Source organism: Mixophyes fleayi, chromosome 2, assembly GCF_038048845.1.
Source record: "Mixophyes fleayi isolate aMixFle1 chromosome 2, aMixFle1.hap1, whole genome shotgun sequence".
NCBI lineage: Eukaryota > Metazoa > Chordata > Amphibia > Anura > Limnodynastidae > Mixophyes > Mixophyes fleayi.
Window position 1 is genome coordinate 264,087,582 of NC_134403.1, and position 22,400 is coordinate 264,109,981.

The window sequence follows — 22,400 nt, forward strand, 5'->3', positions numbered from 1 at the left end:
AGAATGACAAGTATACCATGTAGAGTCCCATCATACAATGACATGTATACCATACAGAGTCCCGTCATACAATGACAAGTATACCATGCAGAGCCCTATCATAGAATGACAAGTATACCATGCAGAGTCCCATCATATAATGACAAGTATACCATGCAGAGTCCCATCATACAATGACAGGTATACCATGTAGAGTCCCATCATACAATGACATGTATACCATACAGAGTCCCGTCATACAATGACAAGTATACCATGCAGAGCCCTATCATAGAATGACAAGTATACCATGCAGAGTCCCATCATATAATGAGAAGTATACTATGCAGAGTCTAATCATGATGATCAGTATACCATATAGAGCTCCCTCAAGTGATCTCCAGTCACCCATTTGATTACTCTTATAAAATGCTGAGTCCAATTTTGATGACCAGTAAACAGTGCAGTTATTATTTTACTGTACATCACTGTCGTAACCCATTTTAGAACCCCATACTGACCAGTATAAAATTTAGTGGACATTATTGTGAAAATTAGGCATTTTGTTTGTGATTTGTTTTGATATATTCCAAACTACACAAAACTATTAATGATAGTTTCACTCTAGCTTAGCATAGCAAGAATGGGAAAAATCTAATTTGGCTTCTTAGACCGGGCACAAACAATTATTAACTATGGGCTCCTTAATTTTTTTGGGTTATGAGAACTGCAGCAGGAGTAATACATAGTATAACACATATATTTCCTAGTTCTAAAAGGTATTGTGATTAAATTACATTCACTAGCAATGTACCTTGCAGACATATAGTAAAGTCTGAGCATGACTTTTCATTCATTCATCTTAGTATCTGCTATTTATACAGCCATACATTTAAATGGTGAGATTTGTTTCTGCTGTTTGATTCCATTCATGTCATTTAAACATAGCAACAAAGACATGATATATAAGGATGTATTACTAAGACATAAACTTGTATTTGTATACACGTTCAAGAAAACATTTGTGCACATTGCATCCTGCATAATAAAACGTTATTTTTTAGCAGTTTATTTTCATCAGCGTGGCGTGCCTTTGGAAGCCTCTCCATGTAAAATGCAATATAAACCACCTCCAGTATAATACACATTGGATCTTAATGTCTTCGGTAAGCTGTCACTAAGTTCAGCATTATATGTTATCCTAATCACTCTACTTCAGCCTGACACAGTAGGTTGTCAAGATTAGATAGTTCAGTTACTGAACTGCATACAAATCTGTCTAGGAAATTCATGCTGAATTAATATTTTGTTGGTAACTTGCAAGACATATATTATCTACAAATCTAAATGAGATTCTTATTTACTGTATGTGATTACCGGTGGACACTTTTCTGCTGCAATTTGCAATGCTTTCCTATTTCATCTAAATATAGTCAGTGATATATAAAACATTCCTGTCGTTAGAGATTATGTTTATGAGCTTTAGGAGACACTTGTTATCTCTTATAAACTCAGCTGTGTAATTTTTGCCAACTGTTGTTCATTGCCTTTGAAAAATTAGCTAGTGAAACCATTTGTTTTTAGTGACTACTGCAGTTACAGCTTCCAGGTGCAATTCGGAATACTCGCTCTTAAGTTAACATGTATTTTAATTAGAATGTAAAATAGAATAGTATAATAATCACTTGCTTATTTACTTCTTGGGACTGTTTTCCATGTTCCGTTGCAGTGTGCCAGACACATCATGCAATGTACTTCTCCAGCATTTATTTAAATGTGGGCAACAACTAATGTGGCATCCCTTGGGTTATGTTTGTACTAGATATTCTGGCAGCTAATGTCCCTGAATCAGATCAATATTTGGGAGCAGGCATGTCCTTGTGTCCAAGTATTCCCTGTGGGCTGATAGATCACTCATGTGATGGCCATTGATTGACAGTGCATGCTCGGAGATAACCATTCCCTCCCCTCTGGGTTGTCCTGTCAGAGGTGAGGACAGACTGCTAGATCGTGGACTGCATTCTGTTGCAACCTATTCGGTTTTCTATTTTCTTATTTCTTTTATTTTCTAAGCCTTTCCCTGAACCATAGTAAAAGAACCTTCAATTTCATGCTGCAGGACCCATTTTATATTACAACATTTATGTTTTGTTCTGCTCCCCTCGTCCCCCCTCATAGACATTTGTTTCTAGTTTGTATATCTCATTTTTTTCTCCTGTGTTTGTCTCCAGATCATTACCTCCGTTTTTTCTGTTTTACACCTGTCTCCATTCTCTGTATCCAACTATTCTCTTTGCTTGTTCCTTAACTTGGGGGGTCATCATGAGGGAGGGAGAAGAAGAATTACCATTTGTGGGGGCACTTGGACAGGCTCTTTGCACAAATCCTTTGGGTCTCCTGTTGCCAGAAATATTCCCTGCTGATCCTGTGCCTGTGAAGATGCAGCTTGTAAACCCTCTCCTGGTAGCTGGTGTAAGTATAGCTGTGTGGTGTGAATGACTTAAACTACATCTTTGGGAAAGGGGTAACATAATGTGTGCTCAAGGTTTTATACATAGGGTATATTTTGAGGTTTAAAATTTTGGTGATATGGTAAGAGCCACTGAACCAAATATACAAGTTCTGGCAATGAATGGAATATTCACATATACACATTAATGTTTTTTAACATTGCATTTAGGTGTTCTGAACCACAGCAACCAATCAGCAATTGACTTTTATTTGTCTAGCACAAAGTAAAATACAAAGAAATCAAGCGTCTAATTACTTACTATTGTTTCGTGACAATTTTGTACCTAAATGCAAAATAGTAATTTAACTCTATTGACATAAGAGGAGGTCATTAAATGAACAGTAGGAAATCATCAAAGAAGCAGGAGGAGGTGATCATTTTTTAAACAGAGGTCTGAACATTGAAGATGCAGTAACAATACATTTACCTTATCAATATTATGTTGCTAATACAGGAACTTATTTCGGAAGTGCTAAAGTCCTTTGTGTTCCTAGCTGGCCTGCCGTGCACATATGTATGTGCACACTTGCTATGCTCTCTCAGGAGATGCCTCTGCTGAAACATTTTAGAAAGTGCACTGTACAAATGTGTAGAGATCTGTCCAAGCCCTATCAAGCTCATACCACTTTCATTACATATATCTTTTTTTGCTTTTATGCTAACATAATGCTTGGTTTAGTCAGGTGCCAATGATTTGATTAACATTGATGGCTTTTTATGTATTTAAATTTTACATATGCAAAGTGTTAATAAAGTAATTATCCATCAGCAGTGGTCGAAGTGGGCAGGCATACGGTGCTATGCCATACCGCCACTTCTCCTACTGCTTTCATTGTAAAACTATCAAATTCCATTCACTTACATTTTCCATACTGACACTTCTAAATTTCAACTTTGACCACTGTCTGTCACACAATGATTCCTCAGTAGACAGTTGCAATATTTGTTTTTTGTTGAATTTTTCTAAAGTTTAAAATTTTGTTTCTGACTACAATATTCAGATTCTGATCTTTGTCATCTTTTCAATCATCAGCAGCTGGACAAGGGGGATTTGAGTACCCTAAGTCTCCCCCCCAGTACGCTTCATGGCGGTTCCGAGGGGAACATCAGCATCGAAGTCCCCGAGGGGGCACCAGATCCGCAGCGCACCAAAGCGGCCATGGACCACCTACATCAAAAGATCCTCAAGATCACAGAACAGATCAAGATTGAGCAGGAGGCACGAGATGATAATGTGGCAGAGTATCTGAAGTTGGCCAATAATGCAGATCGGCAGCAGGCTTCTCGCATCAAACAGGTATTAATAGTAGTTCAAAAGCAAAAATGTATTCTACATCCCTTTGTATTTCAGGTGAACACAACAATTGTGATCTTTGTAGTCCATTGAGGTAACATTGGTACAACTGAAAATTACTGAAGTACCCATAGCAAATTCAATATTAATGTTTTCATGTATTATACAGTTAACTGTCCACAGTTTAACGTTAAGAAATCCAAATGGCAGCTATCGAGGCCCGGGACCCCCATCTTCCCTTGCTTCCTTCATAGTTTCTGTTGTATGGTGATATTTTATAATAGTATTTGGCACTCCAACATTTAGCTCTATCATATTTGTGATCTTCTTAATATACAATCTTGGACAGCTCTCTTCGAGGCCATTCAACAGGCACCCAGTGCTTTCTTGTGGCATGCTATATGACTAGGGCTCATTCACACATGTTGAGATGCTTTGTATACGTAAAGCAGTTTTACCGCAAATACAGATCACTGAAACTGCAATGTTTCCAGGCCACTGGCTCTATAAAGACTTCGGGGTAAATGTATGAAGCTGCAAGTTTCTGGCGGGTTTGAAAAGTGGAGATGTTGCCTATAGCAACCATGATTCTAGTTATCATTTATTCAGTACATTCTACAAAATGACAGGTAGAATCTGATTGGTTGCTATAGGCAACATCTCCACTTTTCAAACCCACCAGAAAGTCTCAGCTTGATACATTTTTCCCTTAGTGTGGAAATGAGGAAGGGGTTGCTTTCATGGGGATCAATGATCCTGAAACCTACTGTTTTGCATGAAGTCAGTGTGATAAAACCAACAGCATGCACAGCAAGTCCCTGGGGAAAGAAAACATAAGCACATACATATTTGCAGAAGTCACCCAAAATACTGGGTAGGTAAGTGAAAAAATGGAAGGATTATTGAGGGTAAATCATTTCAGGATTTTCACAATTATAATGGAAATGATGCAGGGAGAGAGCACTTATTTGACCCACCAGTCTTATTAAATCAACTTTCTCAAAGTATTGTTTAGCTGAACATTTTGTTGTTACAGTACTTCTTCACCAATTCAGGGATGAATATAAGCAAAAGCACCCCACACGATGGGGTTGAGGTCAACATATCCTGAACATCAGGTCCTAATTTGTGGAGACTCAATTCTTACATGAGTTAGACACAAGGTAGTCTAAGGGGGGACCCCTTATAATATAGGTAGAGGGTGGGGTATTAATCTAAAAAAATATTTTTGAAAACATTCTGGTCAATTCTAAAAGTCGCACAGACCTGCAGTGTAAATTTAGCTTATGTGTATTGTAATTTAGATGAGATTTGGCTGCAGCTAAGTAATACAATTGAAGTCCTCTTTTCACCTGTGTTTTCCTTAGCTCTCCTCCAGCTTGCAACTTGACCCTTCTTTCGTGCTATAGCTTCGACTGATTTAAATAATCTATTACATACCATGGGTGAAGTTACTGTCAGTGATTGTGGACCCACTGTGCTGCTAGTGGTTGGTGCTGTCTCACCTGGAATGTGGAGCCAAGAACTCCTGCATGGATTTGATGGGCTTTGTGGCGAGACACAGGTTTCAGTCCCAGGTTTGCCCACTAGACACTAACTGACACAACGCACACCTGAAGACGAAGGGCGAAAAACGTTCATGGTTGGAGACAGGCCAGGGGTTAGGGTGGGCATTGCAGGTGCGTAATCAGAAATCAGACAGATATTTGGTCAGTAGGCCCAGAGGTAAATTTATTAATTTATTTATTTATTATGGCATTGCCAACTGCAATGCCATAATGAATCCTTCACCTGCTGCTGGCATCAGGCACCACCATGATATGTGAAATAAATCGGGGTATATAAGAGGGGAGTTAAGTCACGCCATGCACCTATGCTGTATCAGGATCGAGGACGGATTGTCTAAGAGAGGCATGTTACAGATGGATTACCTTATGGATGGACCTCCAGGCTTCTCCTAACCAGTTTAAGTGGAAAACATAAATGGATTTCTTGACCAAAAAGGGCATGCAAATCAGAAGCTTTGACCTGGGATCTTTCTTCAGGAGCCAAAGCCCTGTCAATTAACCAAACAAAATGATTTTCATGTGACATCTTGGAATCTAAGATTTGCTTTATGTTTACACCCTATTGAAGATTAATCAAGAGTGGTTTTGGTGAAAGACAAAAAACAATCAACAATGGACCGCCAAAGGTTTGAGAAGAGATAAATGGATGACATTGGGAATGTGTTGAATGGGAGACACCTTCAAGAAACAGGATTAACATCTAATACCTTTATGTGTACCAAATAAATGAGGACTTTGAGTTTGTGAGAGGGAACTTTGAAATTGATAATAGTGAGCCAAACCTTATCTCCAAACTATATTGGAAGTAATGGTTTATGATGTCTGTTAGCATACATTTTGTGAAGAATTGAACCTTTAAGGAGGAAATAATGAGTTTCTTTTAAGATAGCAGTATCAACAGCAGTGTCCCTGGAGATTTGGAAATTGGAATTGGGAGATTTGGAAGAACATTAAAACTTTGAAATATGGACTATATTAACTATGAAATGTTGACTTTTAGTTGTAGACTCCTGAACATGATCATTGTGTGCAAAATCTGCCCAAGAGAGTAGATCTGTCCAATGTTTTGGTGTCCAGATCTAGTATTCAAGGACCTGATTGACCCCCTCTGTCTGTCCAGTTGACTGAGGGTGGTACAACAAAAATAGATCCAATTTAATATCTTATTGCTTGCAGAAAGTCCACCAAAACTTGGAAACACATTTCACTCCTCTATCAAAGATAATGTGAATGGGTAAACCATGGAGGTGAATTTTTTTTTTAATAAAAGACTTTGTAAGTAGAGGTGCAGATGGTAAACTTAATGAGACATTTTATAAAAATTATCAGCCACTTCTCGGATGACTGTGAAATCTTTGGAATGTGCAAGTCTGCTAAAAAAGTATGCAGAGCTAGTCCAAGAATTTATTAGCACGGGAAGGAGAAGTAGAGAACCTTCTGAAACTTGGGGAGAAAATTTATTTGGAGCACATACATTATATGCCAGGATGAAATATATTCCTTTAAATCAAGGCAGCAAAAAGGTTGTGGTAATCAATTTCCGTGTTTTGTGTTAACATCGGGATGATCAGAGCCTGTGAATAAAATCTGTGTTTCCAGTGTTGAATGATCTAGCTCTACCACTATACTTGAAGGATCAATGATATGTTAAGTACTTTTAAGGTGATCTTAGTCCAAAAGGTCAAGGGTAAAGAGAAGGTGTTAGCTCTGACATTCCTGGAACAAAGCTAATGTGTGAAAATTAAATCAAACGAGCATTAAAAGAGCACCCATCAGGTCTGTCAAGGATTCAGCCTTTCAGCGTATTGTAGATACTGGAGATTTTTATGATCAATGTAAATGGAGATTGGGTGGAGCGCAACTACAAAGGGCCTTCATTCCACCAAGGTTAGCTTTACTGTTTACACTTCTCACTTTGCAGTGCAGTAGTTTCTTTGGTCTGGAAATCATTTATTGGAAAGAAGCCATAAGGATGATGCTTACCAGTGTTATTATTATGGAATAGGACCCCACAACTACAAAAAGAAGTGTCTCAATGTTAAGCTGTAGGGTACATTTACCACATTTAGTTGGCCAAGCTTTTTGACCATTTTCCGGCAATGTTATATTAAAGCCAGGGCTCTGTGAAGGCTGAAAAATATGATGAGCTATTTCTAATATTTTGGGTGTTCAAAATGTCATTTCATCTGTCACTTTCCTTTATCCTCATTAGGTTTTATGCTCTTCTTAAGTCTAGGTTAGTAAAATGGACAGCTCCTGGAAGGCAGGCAAAGCGTTAATAGATTAGTAAAGACTACCAATTTTTAATTGGTATTTTGTTTAGCCCCCCCCCCCTGTAAACCCCTGTAACCCCTTTTAGGAGGAGCGTTACCTGTAATTAAGTTGATGGCACAAATCAAAAGGACAGTGTGATGGCATAATTTTGTCCTCTTGTTTACAGAAAATGTAGGCAAATTCTGAATATTATGAGACAACAGAAGATTGAAGATTAGAAACTTTCAAGACATGTGCCAAGCACAAAAAAACTATGACATGATATGACTGGACTGGTGACAAGAAGGTGCTGTTGCAATAGGGTAAACCAGAGTTAATGATTAGGGAATGACATAAAGATTTGTTCTTTATGCAGAACCCCAATTTTAAATTAAGGGAAGCAGTCTTAAACCAAATATAATTTCCAGGAATGATACCCATATCAATGGTTATAATGCAGAAGGACTTCTCAAGTGGAACTGCTGGATTGTGATTCTCTCTAAAAGGAGCTTGTTCAACAAAGTTTGCAGCACCATTGAATCCAAGGAGACCATAGTAGTAATAAATTTCAAAATATGAAAGTGAAATTTTAAAATAAAATTAACTGATTGGAAAGATGTCAACACTTCCCAGTTGTTCTATCTGGAACGACCTAGGATTTGTTGCTTCCCGATTTAAGCAGGTCCTGGCTGACAATGTGGCCCTTGGTGCTACAGTACATACAAAGCCCAAGACATTGCCTTTAAGAGCTTTTCACTTCAGAAAGGTGAAATCGTTCCACCTGCATAGGTTTCTAGTGGAATAACCAGTTTCTGGAGATGAGAGACAGGAATGTTTTTGTATGTGCATTCTCTTTTGTGGGATTGCTCTCTGAAAGCAATATCAATGTTATCGCAATGATTGATGAGGTCATCAAGAAATGCTGGAAAATCTTGACCTGCTAACTCATCCTATCTTATCTTGCCAGAGGTGGACTATCAATTTCCGAAAAATGAATAGCTTACTAAGGAGCATTGTGTCCTGTTGTAATTGTAATAGACTTCAGGAGGTAAAGCTTACCCAACCAGACTAATGAAATACTTTCTGAGAGGCTGCGATGAATCATGCACAGTGCATAGAGGAGAATCAATTTAAATTAAATTTACTGTAGAGTTCAAGCCCAGGCAAGAGCTTTGTCAGTGCAGAGGAATAGGACATATGCCATTATGACACATTCTCAGCTGAAGTTTCTAGGTTAAAGCTTAAACTGGATTGCACACTGGTTGAGAAAACCCCAACAGGCCTGAGAATTCTCATCATAACAAGGTGGCAAGTAAATATGGAGGGAAGAAACTTTCAAAACAGATGGTTTCAGTGCAGGTACAAAAACAGATCTGGTACTTAAAACTGTGGGCAAGTCCATGTGTGTGGTCAGTCCATGAAGAAGTGGAATGATGTAGTTCTGTTTTGCTTCCTGCTTCTCAATTTGCTTAGAGGTTCACAATAACTAGCAAGTCAGCAAGGGTTCATAGTCTGAGATAACTGACACGGACAGTGGTTAATTTAGCTGATTGTGCCTATAGACCCACTGTTCTGCTAGTGGTTGACACTGGCTCACCGGGGGCATGGAGTCTAATGCGTGTCTAGTCTTTACTATGGACCTCAACTGCAAGACACCCACAGTTTGTGACCCCCAGGTTCTACCCACTTGGCATCAGCTGACACAGGACTCACCTGTAGACTAAGGGCAAGGCACATTTGTGATAAGAGACTGGTCATGGCAGGCAGGGCAAGTGTGAGGTTAAATAATGAGCCGAGGATCAGGGTCACAGGTAAACAGGTGTGGCGTAAGACAGGGTAGGTTTATAACAAAATATCGGCATGTACATAATCATGGTTTTTATATTTAATAAATGTTAAAAATGTTAAGTACTAATTTCCCAATTTCTTATTAGATTTTGAATACTTTGCTTTGCAAATTAATAGTTCTTACGCCATCTGTGCATCCTTCTGCCTCTCCACTCCTGCCTTACATCTGGTAAATTCCATTCAAGCCAATATCATGTCAAGTATCTTCTCTTAACCATCTGCTGCATATTACGTCCAACAGTTTCTGATGTGGCTAACTATGCTTATGAGAACGCACTTTGCAGAAGAGATTATACAATTCTAGATGGCATCATATGCCCATTAACCCTTCCATCAACTTGACTAACTTGATGCTGTCCCATTCTGGGTCAACTGGCAACCACCCGCAAGTCTATGTTATAAGCCAGGGTTTGGCAACTATATATATATATATATATATATATATATATATTATCATGCCACATGGTTGTGTCCCCAATTTATACTATGTCACAGTTGTGCCCCTAATTCATAGTATGCCACTTAGTAGTCTCTCATGTTCATAGTATGCCACATAGTTGTTCCCATATTTATAGTATGCCACTTAGTTGTCTTTCGTATTCATAGTATGCCACATAGTTGTCCCCCATATTTATAGTATGCCACATAGTCGTCCCCCCTATTCATAGTATGGCACACATTTGTCCCCCCTGTTGATAGTATGGCACACATTTGTCCCCCCAATTCATAGTATGCCATACAGTTGTCCCCCCTTTTATAGTATGCCACACAGTTGTCCCCCCTAGTGATAGTATGTCACAGTTGTCCCACCTAGTCATAGTATGCCACAGTTGTCCCCCCTAGTCATAGTATGCCACAGTTGCCCCCCCCATATTCATAGTATGCCACATAGATGTGCCCCCTATTGGTTGTATGCCACACAGTTGTTCCCCCTATTCAAAGTATGCCACAAAGTTGTCCCCCATATTCATAGTATGCAACATAGTTGTCCCCCATTATCATAGTATGCCACACAGTTCTTCCCCATATTCATAGTATGCCACACAGTTGTGCACCTTATTCATAGTGTGCCACACAGTTGTCCCCCCTAGTCATAGTATGCCACACAGTTTGCCCCCTTAGTCATAGTATGCCACACAGTTGTCCCCCCTAGTCATAGTTTGCCACATAGTTTGCATGAGGACTTTTACATACCAGTACTCACTCGATGGGGACTTCTAGGGTAAGATTATCCTTTTTTCTCCTTAAGTAACCCCAGTTGTATATTTGTTTTGGAAGTCATCACTTTATCATTGAATGAGCTATAAACATTTACATTGATTCCTTGCTCACATACGTTGTTTTCAAGGTGTTTCATGACCGCCCTCTTTTTTTCTGTTAGAAAAATAATAAAAATAAGTGCCACATTAGAAGAATCAGTTTTCTATTGGGCATGTTCATAAATGTGGTTGGAAAATGACCACTATTGGCCGGTGTGTGATAATGTTCCAGTCTGCGTATAATGGCTACTTGATTACTTTGCCTGAGCACCGAATAACAGGATCTCATCCAATTTTGCCATCCACTTGTTTGGCCAAGAAAGTAATCCTCTTGTTTGGAACTCAGCCTTAGTTCCAAGATTGACCCATATGGGTCATTCTTGGAACTAAGAATCTTAGAATGACAATTCATACATTTTTCATTTCACAAATTAGTGCAGTGAGAAGATGATCACACAAACAGACTGCATTTAGAGACATGTCTGATAATGATACATTACATTTAATTTAGATTAATATCAGTCATTTATATTGGGTTGATATTGCCGCTGGTGGTGACAGGGTAAATTACTTAACAGCGTAAAGTCGCTAAATAACATGTTTTGAACATTCGTGTTTCCAATTGTTTGTAATGATGGTGTGTGCTTACTGTGCCGGACACTTCACTGTTTATGTGTGTGTTGACGTGTGTGTCCGATTGTCTTATATGTCTTCATACCTTTTTTATTACTATGTAAGTAGTTTCTGAATTACATTTTATATGTTCTTCCCCTTCACACCAGGTTTTTGAGAAGAAAAATCAGAAGTCTGCTCAGACCATTGCTCAGTTGCACAAGAAGTTGGAACATTATCACAAGAAACTGAAGGAAATTGAGCAGAATGGCATATCGCGACAGCCAAAGGATGTTTTGAGGGACATGCAGCAAGGACTCAAAGATGTGGGAGCAAATGTACGAGCAGGCATTAGTGGCTTTGGTGGAGGAGTAGTGGAAGGTGTAAAGGGAGGACTTTCTGGCCTATCTCAGGTCACCCACACAGCAGTGGTGTCAAAGCCCAGGGAGTTTGCCAGCCTTATCCGCAACAAGTTTGGAAGTGCTGATAACATACCACATCTTAAAGATGGTATGGAAGAGGATGGTGAGGGCCAAGGTGGCTCAAGAGCATTGAGTGGCAGTGTCACTTTGGCACCGAGTCCGAAGTATGGAAGTGATGATGAGTGCTCAAGTGCTACTTCTGGGTCAGCTGGGGCAGGAAGTAACTCTGGGGCTGGACCTGCAGGTCCTGGCAGCCCAAGGTCTAACACTCTGGACGGACATCATCATGGCCATCATGGAGGTTTTGATGCTATCTTGGAGGAACTGTGTGAGATCAAAGATGGGCAGAGTCACCTTGAGGATTCAATGGAAGACTTGAAATCACAACTGCAGAGAGATTACAGTTACATGACTCAATGTCTTCAAGAGGAACGCTACAGGTTGGTGCTGCAGAACTAACACCGATTTTATTTCTCTATACATAGTAAATATAATATCCAAACATAGGCACAAATAGTCTGCTGTTAGTCAGTAGATTATTTTCCTTATGAGTACATTTGATATGATAAATGCTTATAAATACTTATGATACAGAACTTCATAGCTACTTTTTTATGCTGAAAGTCCAGTTTACATTTGTGTACTGATAGCTGACATATTGCAAGTACAGTAATTACTATACAAATAAAGAACTAATATTTAACAGAACTCTTTTTAACAGCGCTACTCTATAAAAGTAACATTTTTGTTTGTTATGTGTATTGTTTAGTAATACCAATTAGATAGAGATCAGATCACACTTAGGTCATTGTCATACAAGAATATAGATAAATCAAAAGTGTTTACAGTTTTTTTTCTCACCGCTCTGTATTAAAAAATAAGTTAAGAGATACAGCGGGTGAAATAAGTATTGAACACATCAACATTTTTCTCAGTAAATATATATTTAATGTGGCTATTGTAATGAAATTTACACCAAATGTCAGCAACACTTGCAATCCACACATGCAAATAAATCAAACCATAGATGTCCATAAATTAATGTGTAATAATGTGAAATGACACCTAAGGTATAAAAAACAATAATATATAGACTTTTATTAACTCAACATCTTAAAAATACCCTATATTGTCCTGGAGAGAGGGGGGAGGTTTAGGGATTCTGGAAGTGATGGATTGTTGTCACGAGTCGCGGCGGTGCCTCAGGCGCAGTGATTCACTGTGCCCGCAGGACGCGTCCCCTGCTGTCTCCATCACGATCGGGACGTCACTTCCTGTTTTCGCCACAGCCGATGTCTAGACAATGGTCGGGACGTTGTAGTTTCTAGCGTCGCATCCCGGCATTAAGGGCAGCCGGGCGCATGCACAACTGGTTAATTAAATTATATTAATTTATCAGCCTTTGGAGGCTGATTACTCCCTGCTGGGCTCCTCTGCTGCCATTGCCCAGTCTCTGTATATAAGGCAGGGAGGGCTTAGCCTCCCTGCCGGTTAAAGTTCTCAGTTGCTGTTTGCTAACCTGCTCCTGTGCCTTGAACTTGTTTGCTGTTTTGGATTGCTTGTGTATGACCCTTGGCCTTGTTTATTGGACTTTGATTCTTTGCCTGTTGCTCAGACCTTTGCTTCATTTCTGGACCCTCCTCGTTTGCTGCCAGCCCTGACATCTTGCCTGTTTCTGACCACGGTATCTGCTTCGTACCTAAGACCTCGGCCTGTTTCCTGACCACACTTGATTCACTATTCCCCACTTCTCTGCTCTACGGTACGTTCATAAACCTGTACTACTCTGAGTTTAAGACCTGGGGGCATCCGAGTACCTGCGAGCATAGCGAGCTCTACTGTAAAGGTGGCTGCTATAGGTGAAAACCTCTCCATCTTGTTCTACAAGTTTATGATAAGACCGCCAGCCGTAATAATTGTGTGGAGTCCTAAGAGAGTATTTTGAATGTAGCCTAAAAAGGGGACAGAAAGTTGGTGGGAGTTGTTGATGACAGATCCATAAATGGAGATCAGTTATTACCTGGTGGAAAGCATGCAGGGGCTGGCTGGCAGACTTTAGCTCAGGGGGAGGCAAGCACACAGCACTTGCCCATAAGCAGCTGCCCATCCTTAAAGAGCGGTTTTCGGTATAATATATATGTATATTTGGGAGGGAACTTATGTCTGACTTTTTAAACATGCCAGTAATTTACTAACATTTATTTTACACAATATGGTTAGAGTCAAAGGTTATATACAATATATATACAGAATAAAAGCAAATATACAAAATTGCATATAAACCTTGACCAATGGATAATAAATAAGGATTAATTTATTATTAAAAGTCAAAATCATACATATTTTTTTTTTTTTAAACTATTTATTTTGAAAAATAGCATTGATATACAGACAAGAATCAGCAATTAGTACCTTGCATAAAGATAAGAAATAATAAAGCATAAGTAGATGACAATGCAAAGGGAGACATTTGAATAGCAAATATCAAAAACAGCAACGGATTGTCATAGAACAAACAAATGAAAAAAACATTTTTTGCACTAATTGTTCAAGATTGTATAACATTTTCTAAGAATATGAGGTGGGAGGGGGGGGGGGGACACTGGTCGTCGCTAAAGGAGAAAAATAAAATGCAGAAGAAAATACTTCCCGAACCCTATAAGTAAAGCCAAGGAGCCTCATTTGTAATCTGCTCCATCTGGGCTATAAACTAAATTTAGGAGCGTAGGGCCGCCATAGTGCGGGGTTCAGCTTGTTTCCATGACTTAGCCACTAAGCATCGCACTGCAGCAAGGATATGGGAAGCTAATTTCGCTGAATGTCTGTCATTGTCAGGGGGTGGCAGAGAAGAAAAGACCATGGGTCTTTCCGTACAGGACACGGAAGGCGGGAGGAGAGGAGGGTCCTAACTTGATCCCAAAAGGAGGACATTTTAGGGCAGGTCTACCAAATATATAGAAAGGTTCCCATCTGGCCACAACCCCGCCAACATAATGGAGAACTAGAGGGAAACAATTTAGTAAGTTTCTCGGGGTAAAGTACCACCGTTAGTATACTTTATATGCATTCTCCTTTATCAAGGTGGAAATAGAGCTGGTGGCAACCTGTTCCCTTATAATCTCCCAATAATCCTCCCGGGGTGAGGGCCCAAATCCCTCTCCCACTCCCTCTCGTGTCTCCCGCCGGGAGGCAAAAGTATATCAAGAATTAAGCTGTAGATATAGGAAATCGTGCCTCTACCCAAGGGTAAGGAGAGACATAAGGTTTCAAAGGGGGAAGTAGGAGTGGGGAAAAGAGCACCCCTGAGGAGAGAACAATCTGACTCAAGTGAGCAGCCCAATAATAACTCTTCAAATCCGTGAAGCCCCTACCACCACATTTGGTGGGCCTCTTTAGGAGAGCCAGCTTGACCCTAAGAGACTGGCCATTCCAGACAAATTTAGAAAGACATTTAGGATAGAAGAAAGTTCCGAAAGGGGGACTCTAACAGGAAGGGTCTGAAAATAATAAAGAAGCTTAGGAAGGAGGTTCATCTTGACAGAAATGATCCTGCCCAGCCACAAGATAATCAATGAACGCCAGGAGAAGAGTTCTGACTTGATTTTTGCGAAAAGGCCCAGGTAATTTTCCTGGTACAGGGAGTCATAGGAGTCGGTGATAAAAACATCTAAATATTTGATTTTCTTTCTTTGCCACCTAAAGTTGAAGCAGGAGGTGAGGGCTAGCCTCTCCCGGTTGGAAATATTAAGCAGAAGGGCTTCTGATTTAGCAATAATTAATCTTATAACCAGAAAGGCGCCAGTAATGGTGTAAAATGTTGAAGAGTCCGGGGAGTGACTTCCCTGACTGTTGGAGAGTCAAAAAGACATCATCCGGGAAGAGAGAAAGCTTACTCTCCAAATCCCTTGTCCGCACACCTCGTATATGAGGACAGGCTCGGATGGAAGCAGCAAGAGGCTCTATAATGAGTGCAAAGATAAGAGGGGAAAGAGGACAACCTTGGTGGGTACCGTTGGATATGGTAATGTGGTCAGACGGAGAACCGTTGATCATGACTTTCGCAGAGGGTCGAGAATACAAGGCTTGAATACCAGTAACGAGGCTACCTAAGATTTCAAACGCCGACAAGGCTCGGGATAAGCTGCAGGAGATCCAGTCAAAAGCCTTCTTGGCATCAGGAGAGAAAATAATAGCCGAAGGCTTCCTGGTATCAATGATATGAATCTGATCAGCAATTCTCCTTGTATTATCTCTGGTCTGGCTGCCCGGAATTAAGCCAACTTGGTCATAGTGGGCAAGGGAGGGAAGGACCGAATTTAATCTGTTAGCCAAAATTTTTGCATATAATTTAACGTCTGTGTTAAGCAGGGAGATAGGGCGATAATTAGCACAGTCGTAAACATCTTTGCCCTCTTTATAAATAACAGAGATCCGAGCCTCCAAAGAATCCCTGGACCAAGAACCACCAGCCAGGATTGAGTTGAATAGAGTGTGCAAACGGGGAATCAGGAGCCCAGCAAACCTCTTATAATAGAGCACTCAGGGCACCCCAAAACGAAGTTGGGCTACAGCGGAGGGTGCCGTAGGTGCAAGGAGACGTTTTATTGGCAGGCTGAGCTGAGTAACAATAGCGGGGAGCCTTAGATGGAAACAGGCTCCACGGAGCTCTCGGAGAGTGCGTCTGATCTCGATGGCCGCCAGACCATGCCCCCAATCATACATATTTTTAATGTTCATCAGACTCCATTCATAATATAAAAAAGGGTTGTAGTCAATAGACACAGATACCCTTTCTGGGTACACATGGATTAAAAACACACTAATAAAATCTTTTTATCTATTCCTCCCAAATTGTAAAACTTGTTTTGTAAGTAGAGCGGAGTGGAAACAGAAACTCACTGCCTCTATTGGAAAATCAGAAGCCCGATGCTCGCTGGTGGGATTGCAGGTGTTTCATAGAAGTGAGACACACGCTCGCGTGTGTGTTCGCCAGGGCCAACTTAACTACTTTATGGGCCCCCGGTCAATGCAGTGCACCGGGCCCCAAAGAAAAAATAATTATATATATATATATATATATATATATATATATATATATATTAGTGTGTGTAAAAAAAACATATATATATGTTAAAAAAAAAAAAGTGATTATATATTTATATATATATATATATATAATCACTTTTTTTTTACATATATATATATATATAGGGGCCCCCTTAACTTACCTTAAGTGCGATCCCCTTCTCCTTTTTTCCGCGCCGCTGAGTCTCTTCTGCGCTCTTCCGTGCTGTGCTCGCAGTGAATGCTGGGCGTGACATCACGCCCAGCATTCACTGCAAGCACAGCACTGAACAGGGGACCAGGGAGGGAGCCGGATCGCAGCTGATGTGACCGCAAGGTAAATATTTTCATTTTTATTTTTTTTCAGGATTTTTATTTACAGAGCTGCCTCGGACGGGCCCCCTTCCCCGCAGGGGAAGTAGTATAGTATTTTATCAATTAATTGGCCGCATCTAGTAATATGCGATGCAGCCGCCTATGCACCAATTGCATAGGCTGCCAGCAGCACATTCGCCACTGGATCACCAGGCAGCCCAAAATTGATTTTTGAGGTCCAGCCCTCCCCTGGAAGCATGAGCCTCTGTGTACCCCCAATGGAGGGGGATAGCCAGCATAGACTTCACTTAGCTGCAACAATGATCCCTTTTGGTCTGCATGTGTTTTTTTACATGGCAGTTTGTGTATCTCTGTGTTAGTACTGTGTTTGTATCTCTGTGTTAATGTAATATCTGTGTGCACGTGGCAGAGGGAGGGGATCAGTTACTTATCAGACAGAAATTCTTTGCAGAGCAGCTGTTGTCTGGCTGGTTAAACTGTGAGTCAGTTCGCCCCCTAGTGCTAATACAATACAATTGAATCATCCTCTGTCTAAGTCTGTTTCCTGGTTCTAACTCCCTTTTGTTAGTATCCAGCAATGCCTCACTACATGTCATATATTAATATAGATGTAATAAATATTAAGATATGATTCAAAAACCTAGCATATAGAAATGTGTTATGGTAATGGTTTCTACGTTTTAATAACATGTTTTCTGTGTGCTGGTATGATAATCTGAGGTTTTGAGTGCTTTATTTTAAAGAGCAATTAAACCAAAAAGTAAAAATGTTCTTTTATGCATGAAGTTAACATGCACTTGTAAGTATTCTGGTGGTGCCACACAGGTTTTTTTCTTCACATTTAAACTGCAGGGTCTAATTACTCCAAATTTAAATAACCAATTTCTACAAGTTAAATGTAGATGAAGTAACAAGTGCTCAATAGGTTTTTAAAATGCTGACAACACCGCTTTAGACAAGTGTCCAAAGCGCTCAATAAAAATGCCCTCCAATTGAAATATATTATATTTCAGCAGACACTGTAACACAGAGCATTTTAATTGACCATTATAAGCTGTGAGATTTAAAAACCCTGACTTTTACATCTGTGATAATAACACTTCTGAAGCTGGAAAAGTGCTAGTGTTGAAGAACATGTGTGACACCATCCTTACACTGTCTTTCTAGTGGAGATCTGTAAAAAACAAGCAAATTATATTTACTATTAATTCCTTTTAATAGATCAACTATAATGGATCTATTAAGCCCTATCTATTAAGCCCTATGTGCTTAAGAAGTTACCACTGCTCTTGTTGATTGAGCTTTCAGGTTTTCTGGCAACTTGCATATTTTTCTCTTGTAGGCATGTGTAATGACTTCTCTGATCTATTTTCAGATGGCCTATTTGTATGGGGTATACCCTTTCTGGTAGGGGGGGGCGGTGGGGATCACAAAGAGTTTTTCTATGTAATGAAATTCTAACTTGTAACCTTTCCTGACAATATTTATAACCCATTGATCTTCAATAGAATGTGTTCATCTCTGCATTATCTGTTATTCTGCCACCGACGGGTGTTAGTGGGGACTCGGGAAGGCAATATTATGAGGTCTTTTGACCTCCTCTTCTATCCAGTTTGCCTGGTGTATTGTCTCACAGACCTAGAATTTCTTACATCTTTGAAGAGTTGGTGAGATGTGGAGGATACTTCAGCTTTCGATCCTGTGACAGGTGGTTAGATTTACTCCCAGAAAACTTCTGAATACTGATGTCTAGTTTATCACCAAAGAGCAAGGAACCTTCAAAGGAAAGTATCACTAGACTATTTTTAGATTAAGCGTCTGCTGGCCATGGACGCTTCCAGAGAGCTCTTCTAGCTTCTGCCATTGAAGTTCTGGCTGAAAATGTAATGGTATCCACTGATGCCTCGCAAAGGAATTCTATTTCCCTATGCATAACTTCAATGCTTTTCAACAAATATTTACTACTAATATCTTCCGGGACATCTGTATGAAGAGCCTCTACCTATAGTCTGAAACCATAGCTACCTGTGATTTCTAGGTAGATCCAGAAGAAATATGAATCTTTGTTACACAACTTTCCATCTTCCTATTGATAGGATCTCTCAGAGGACCACCGTTTTTAAAGGAATAGTAGTCCTGGCTGATAGACTGGCTATTGCTACAACCACTTTTAGAACTGAACTCCATTTCTGCGCCTCTTCATCATTTCTGGGTGCTCTTCAGCTGTTCAGGCTCCATCCAGCTGGCAAATGTCTGGTTATTCCTGTGTTCCATTTTCCATTTGCAGTGACCAGTTGTAAGTCCAGGGAACAGGGTTCCCTGATATTAGTGTTTCTAAATGTCTTCCTCTGCCTGGTCCTCCATGATGAAGACTCCACATGTGGGTTGAGCACCTCTGTCGGTGCATGCGCGCCATTTTCAAATTTGAATTACAAAGCTCCATTTGATTTTATCATGTTTGCTACAGATGGTAGCAACTAACGGTCCTTGAGTAGCCAGTACACATCCTTGGCTTGCACCACCAGCGGTGCATTACTGGGACCACAGAAGGAAGTAAACAAAAACTACTACCTGTTCTCTTTACTTCTACTATAGACAGGAAAAAGACACAGGGGAAGAGGAGGAGCTGCACTATGTATACAACCTGTTGCGTTTCTATTTTCCTCTCTCTAAGGCTAGAAGACTAACCCATTGTAACGGCTATCATGGAGAATTGAAGAGGAAAAAGTAATTTGTAATTCACTATTAATTATACTAGTATTAGCAAATGCAGTCGGGAGCATTGTGTTGTGTGTTGTTTTGTGGACTTGAGTTTACTTGCGTTTACCACAAGTGCCAAATGTAATCAAGTTTGAAATGCTACAGGCATGAAACACAATTCCTATCTATGCCCTTAGTCAAATATGAACAGTTAAATTATGTATGGTATATTGTTTAATTCAGTAATTCGTGTTGATTATAAAGGGCCTCATTTATGAAGCGCAAAGGGCCAAGGCACGCACAAACAACAATTGCATAATAAAATGCTATAGAGAATAACATAAGTAAAAGTTTAATGAAGGTAAAGGATTAAAATCATAGAAAAAATGTCCAGCTCCTAAACATCATCAAAAAATATATTCGGTAATATAATTTTAGGTAATACAAAAGCTAATATTATATTACAATAATTATAATAATATTACAATATTTATTATAATTGTAATATTAAAATAGTTTGAATTCTAGGACAATAAGCATAAAGAAACAAATTTATAATAATATCTTCATTCATGTATGGTAAAACTAGTTATTTAGAAAATGGGTGTTATTTTCAAATCCCCAGACATATAGTACACGTGTGCATACTGATGTGTCCATGACCACATTAACCACTGTACTGGCAATCTGTGCATCCAGTCATTGCGGTTTGGAAGGTGGGCCCCAATAAACATTATGCAAAGTGAACATCACCTATAAACTCATCCTACTAACACATTTGACCCACTGCCATCATTGTTGCCCATGTCCCCTTACTGCTAGGAGTTATATGAAGCATGATTGAGGGTAAAATGAACAAAATTCATGTTTCATAGAACTCCTAACAATTAGGAGAAACCTAGCAGTGCCTTTATTTCAAGTGGCTATGTTTTCATTTTCTATTGGAAATACATTTATTTACTTGTACATTTGCACTGCCCAATGGCCTTTCGTAACGCAATTTAGTCTAGACATAGGGTGAAGTCTATTAAGAGGTTGTTATAGAGGAACTGTCACTTTTAAATTAGTTGCTCCATAAGCATAGAAAAACAGTGACCTATATGCAAATGTAGTGACTCAGCATGACATTAATACTGCATATTACTCTATCCTCTTCCTTCACTTATCACCAGATATATATACTTTGTATACTTGTCATCAGATATGGCTAGGCTTTGTATATTTGTCACCAGATATGGCTAGGCTTTGTATATGGCTAGGCTTTGTATACTTGTCACCAGATATAGTTAGGCCTTGTATACTTATCACCAGATATGGCTAGGCTATGTATACTTGTCACCAGATATAGTTAGGCCTTGTATACTTGTCACCAGATATGACTAGGCCTTGTATACTTGTCACCAGATATAGTTAGGCCTTGTATACTTGTCACCAGATATGGCTAGGCTATGTATACTTGTCACCAGATATGGCTAGGCTATGTATACTTGTCACCAGATATAGTTAGGCCTTGTATACTTGTCACCAGATATGGCTAGGCCTTGTATACTTGTCACCAGATATAGTTAGGCCTTGTATACTTATCACCAGATATGGCTAGGCTATGTATACTTGTCACCAGATATAGTTAGGCCTTGTATACTTATCACCAGATATGGCTAGGCTATGTATATTTGTCACCAGATATAGTTAGGCCTTGTATACTTGTCACCAGATATGGCTAGGCTATGTATACTTGTCACCAGATATGGCTAGGCTATGTATACTTGTCACCAGATATAGTTAGGCCTTGTATACTTGTCACCAGATATGGCTAGGCCTTGTATACTTATCACCAGATATGGCTAGGCTATGTATATTTGTCACCAGATATAGTTAGGCCTTGTATACTTGTCACCAGATATGGCTAGGCTATGTATACTTGTCACCAGATATAGTTAGGTTTTGTATACTTGTCACCAGATATAGTTAGGCTTTGTATACTTGTCATGCAGGTGTCTGGTTACATAATTGTATACAAATTATAGAGGTCCATCACCTGGTTTTAGGTCTTTGTGCCTATACATATTTTGGTAATTTACTATAGTAAAATTGACTGCATTAAAAAAAAGATTGTCAATCTAATTATAAATGTCTTGTCTGTGTGTATGTCTATTATGGCATCTTTTATATGTTTATATGCTGTCTCAGTGTATGTATTTTGTATACTACACTCCTGCCAACGTATAATTTAATTTTATTTTATTCTTTTAGGTATTGATTTTTATGGACAGCATAGTAATTGTGCACTTTTCACCAACAGATAAGCCACAAATTTCTTAGATAATCCACACTGGCTCAACATGCTCTGCATTTATATACCCATACTAAAAAATCTGACTATTTTTGAATCTAGCTCCTAGATTTTGTGCTACTCCTTCTTTGAATAAATGCAAATCTGTGTTTTAGCGGCTGGCTGCTATTTGGTATGATCTTATGCAAAGAGAGGTTTTGCCAATAGGCATTTGGAGCTGTGCACTGCAGCTCTCTAGAGAGGTTTGTAAACTAATGATT

General features: G+C 39.4%; 1 protein-coding gene across 5 annotated transcripts in view; it reads left to right on the forward strand.

Annotated features, from left to right (window-relative positions):
* TMCC2 (transmembrane and coiled-coil domain family 2) overlaps positions 1–22,400 on the forward strand; it is a 59,226-nt gene that overhangs the window by 31,395 nt on the left and 5,431 nt on the right. For 2 of the 5 annotated variants that reach the window (XM_075196111.1, XM_075196115.1), the window contains 2 exons: positions 3,525–3,788; positions 11,496–12,187. In XM_075196111.1, coding sequence (XP_075052212.1) covers positions 3,525–3,788; positions 11,496–12,187 — 956 coding nt within the window. Of the gene's footprint in view, positions 1–1,632; positions 2,452–3,524; positions 3,789–11,495; positions 12,188–22,400 lie in introns of those variants that run through there. The other 3 variants (XM_075196114.1, XM_075196113.1, XM_075196112.1) reach the window with 3 other exon arrangements.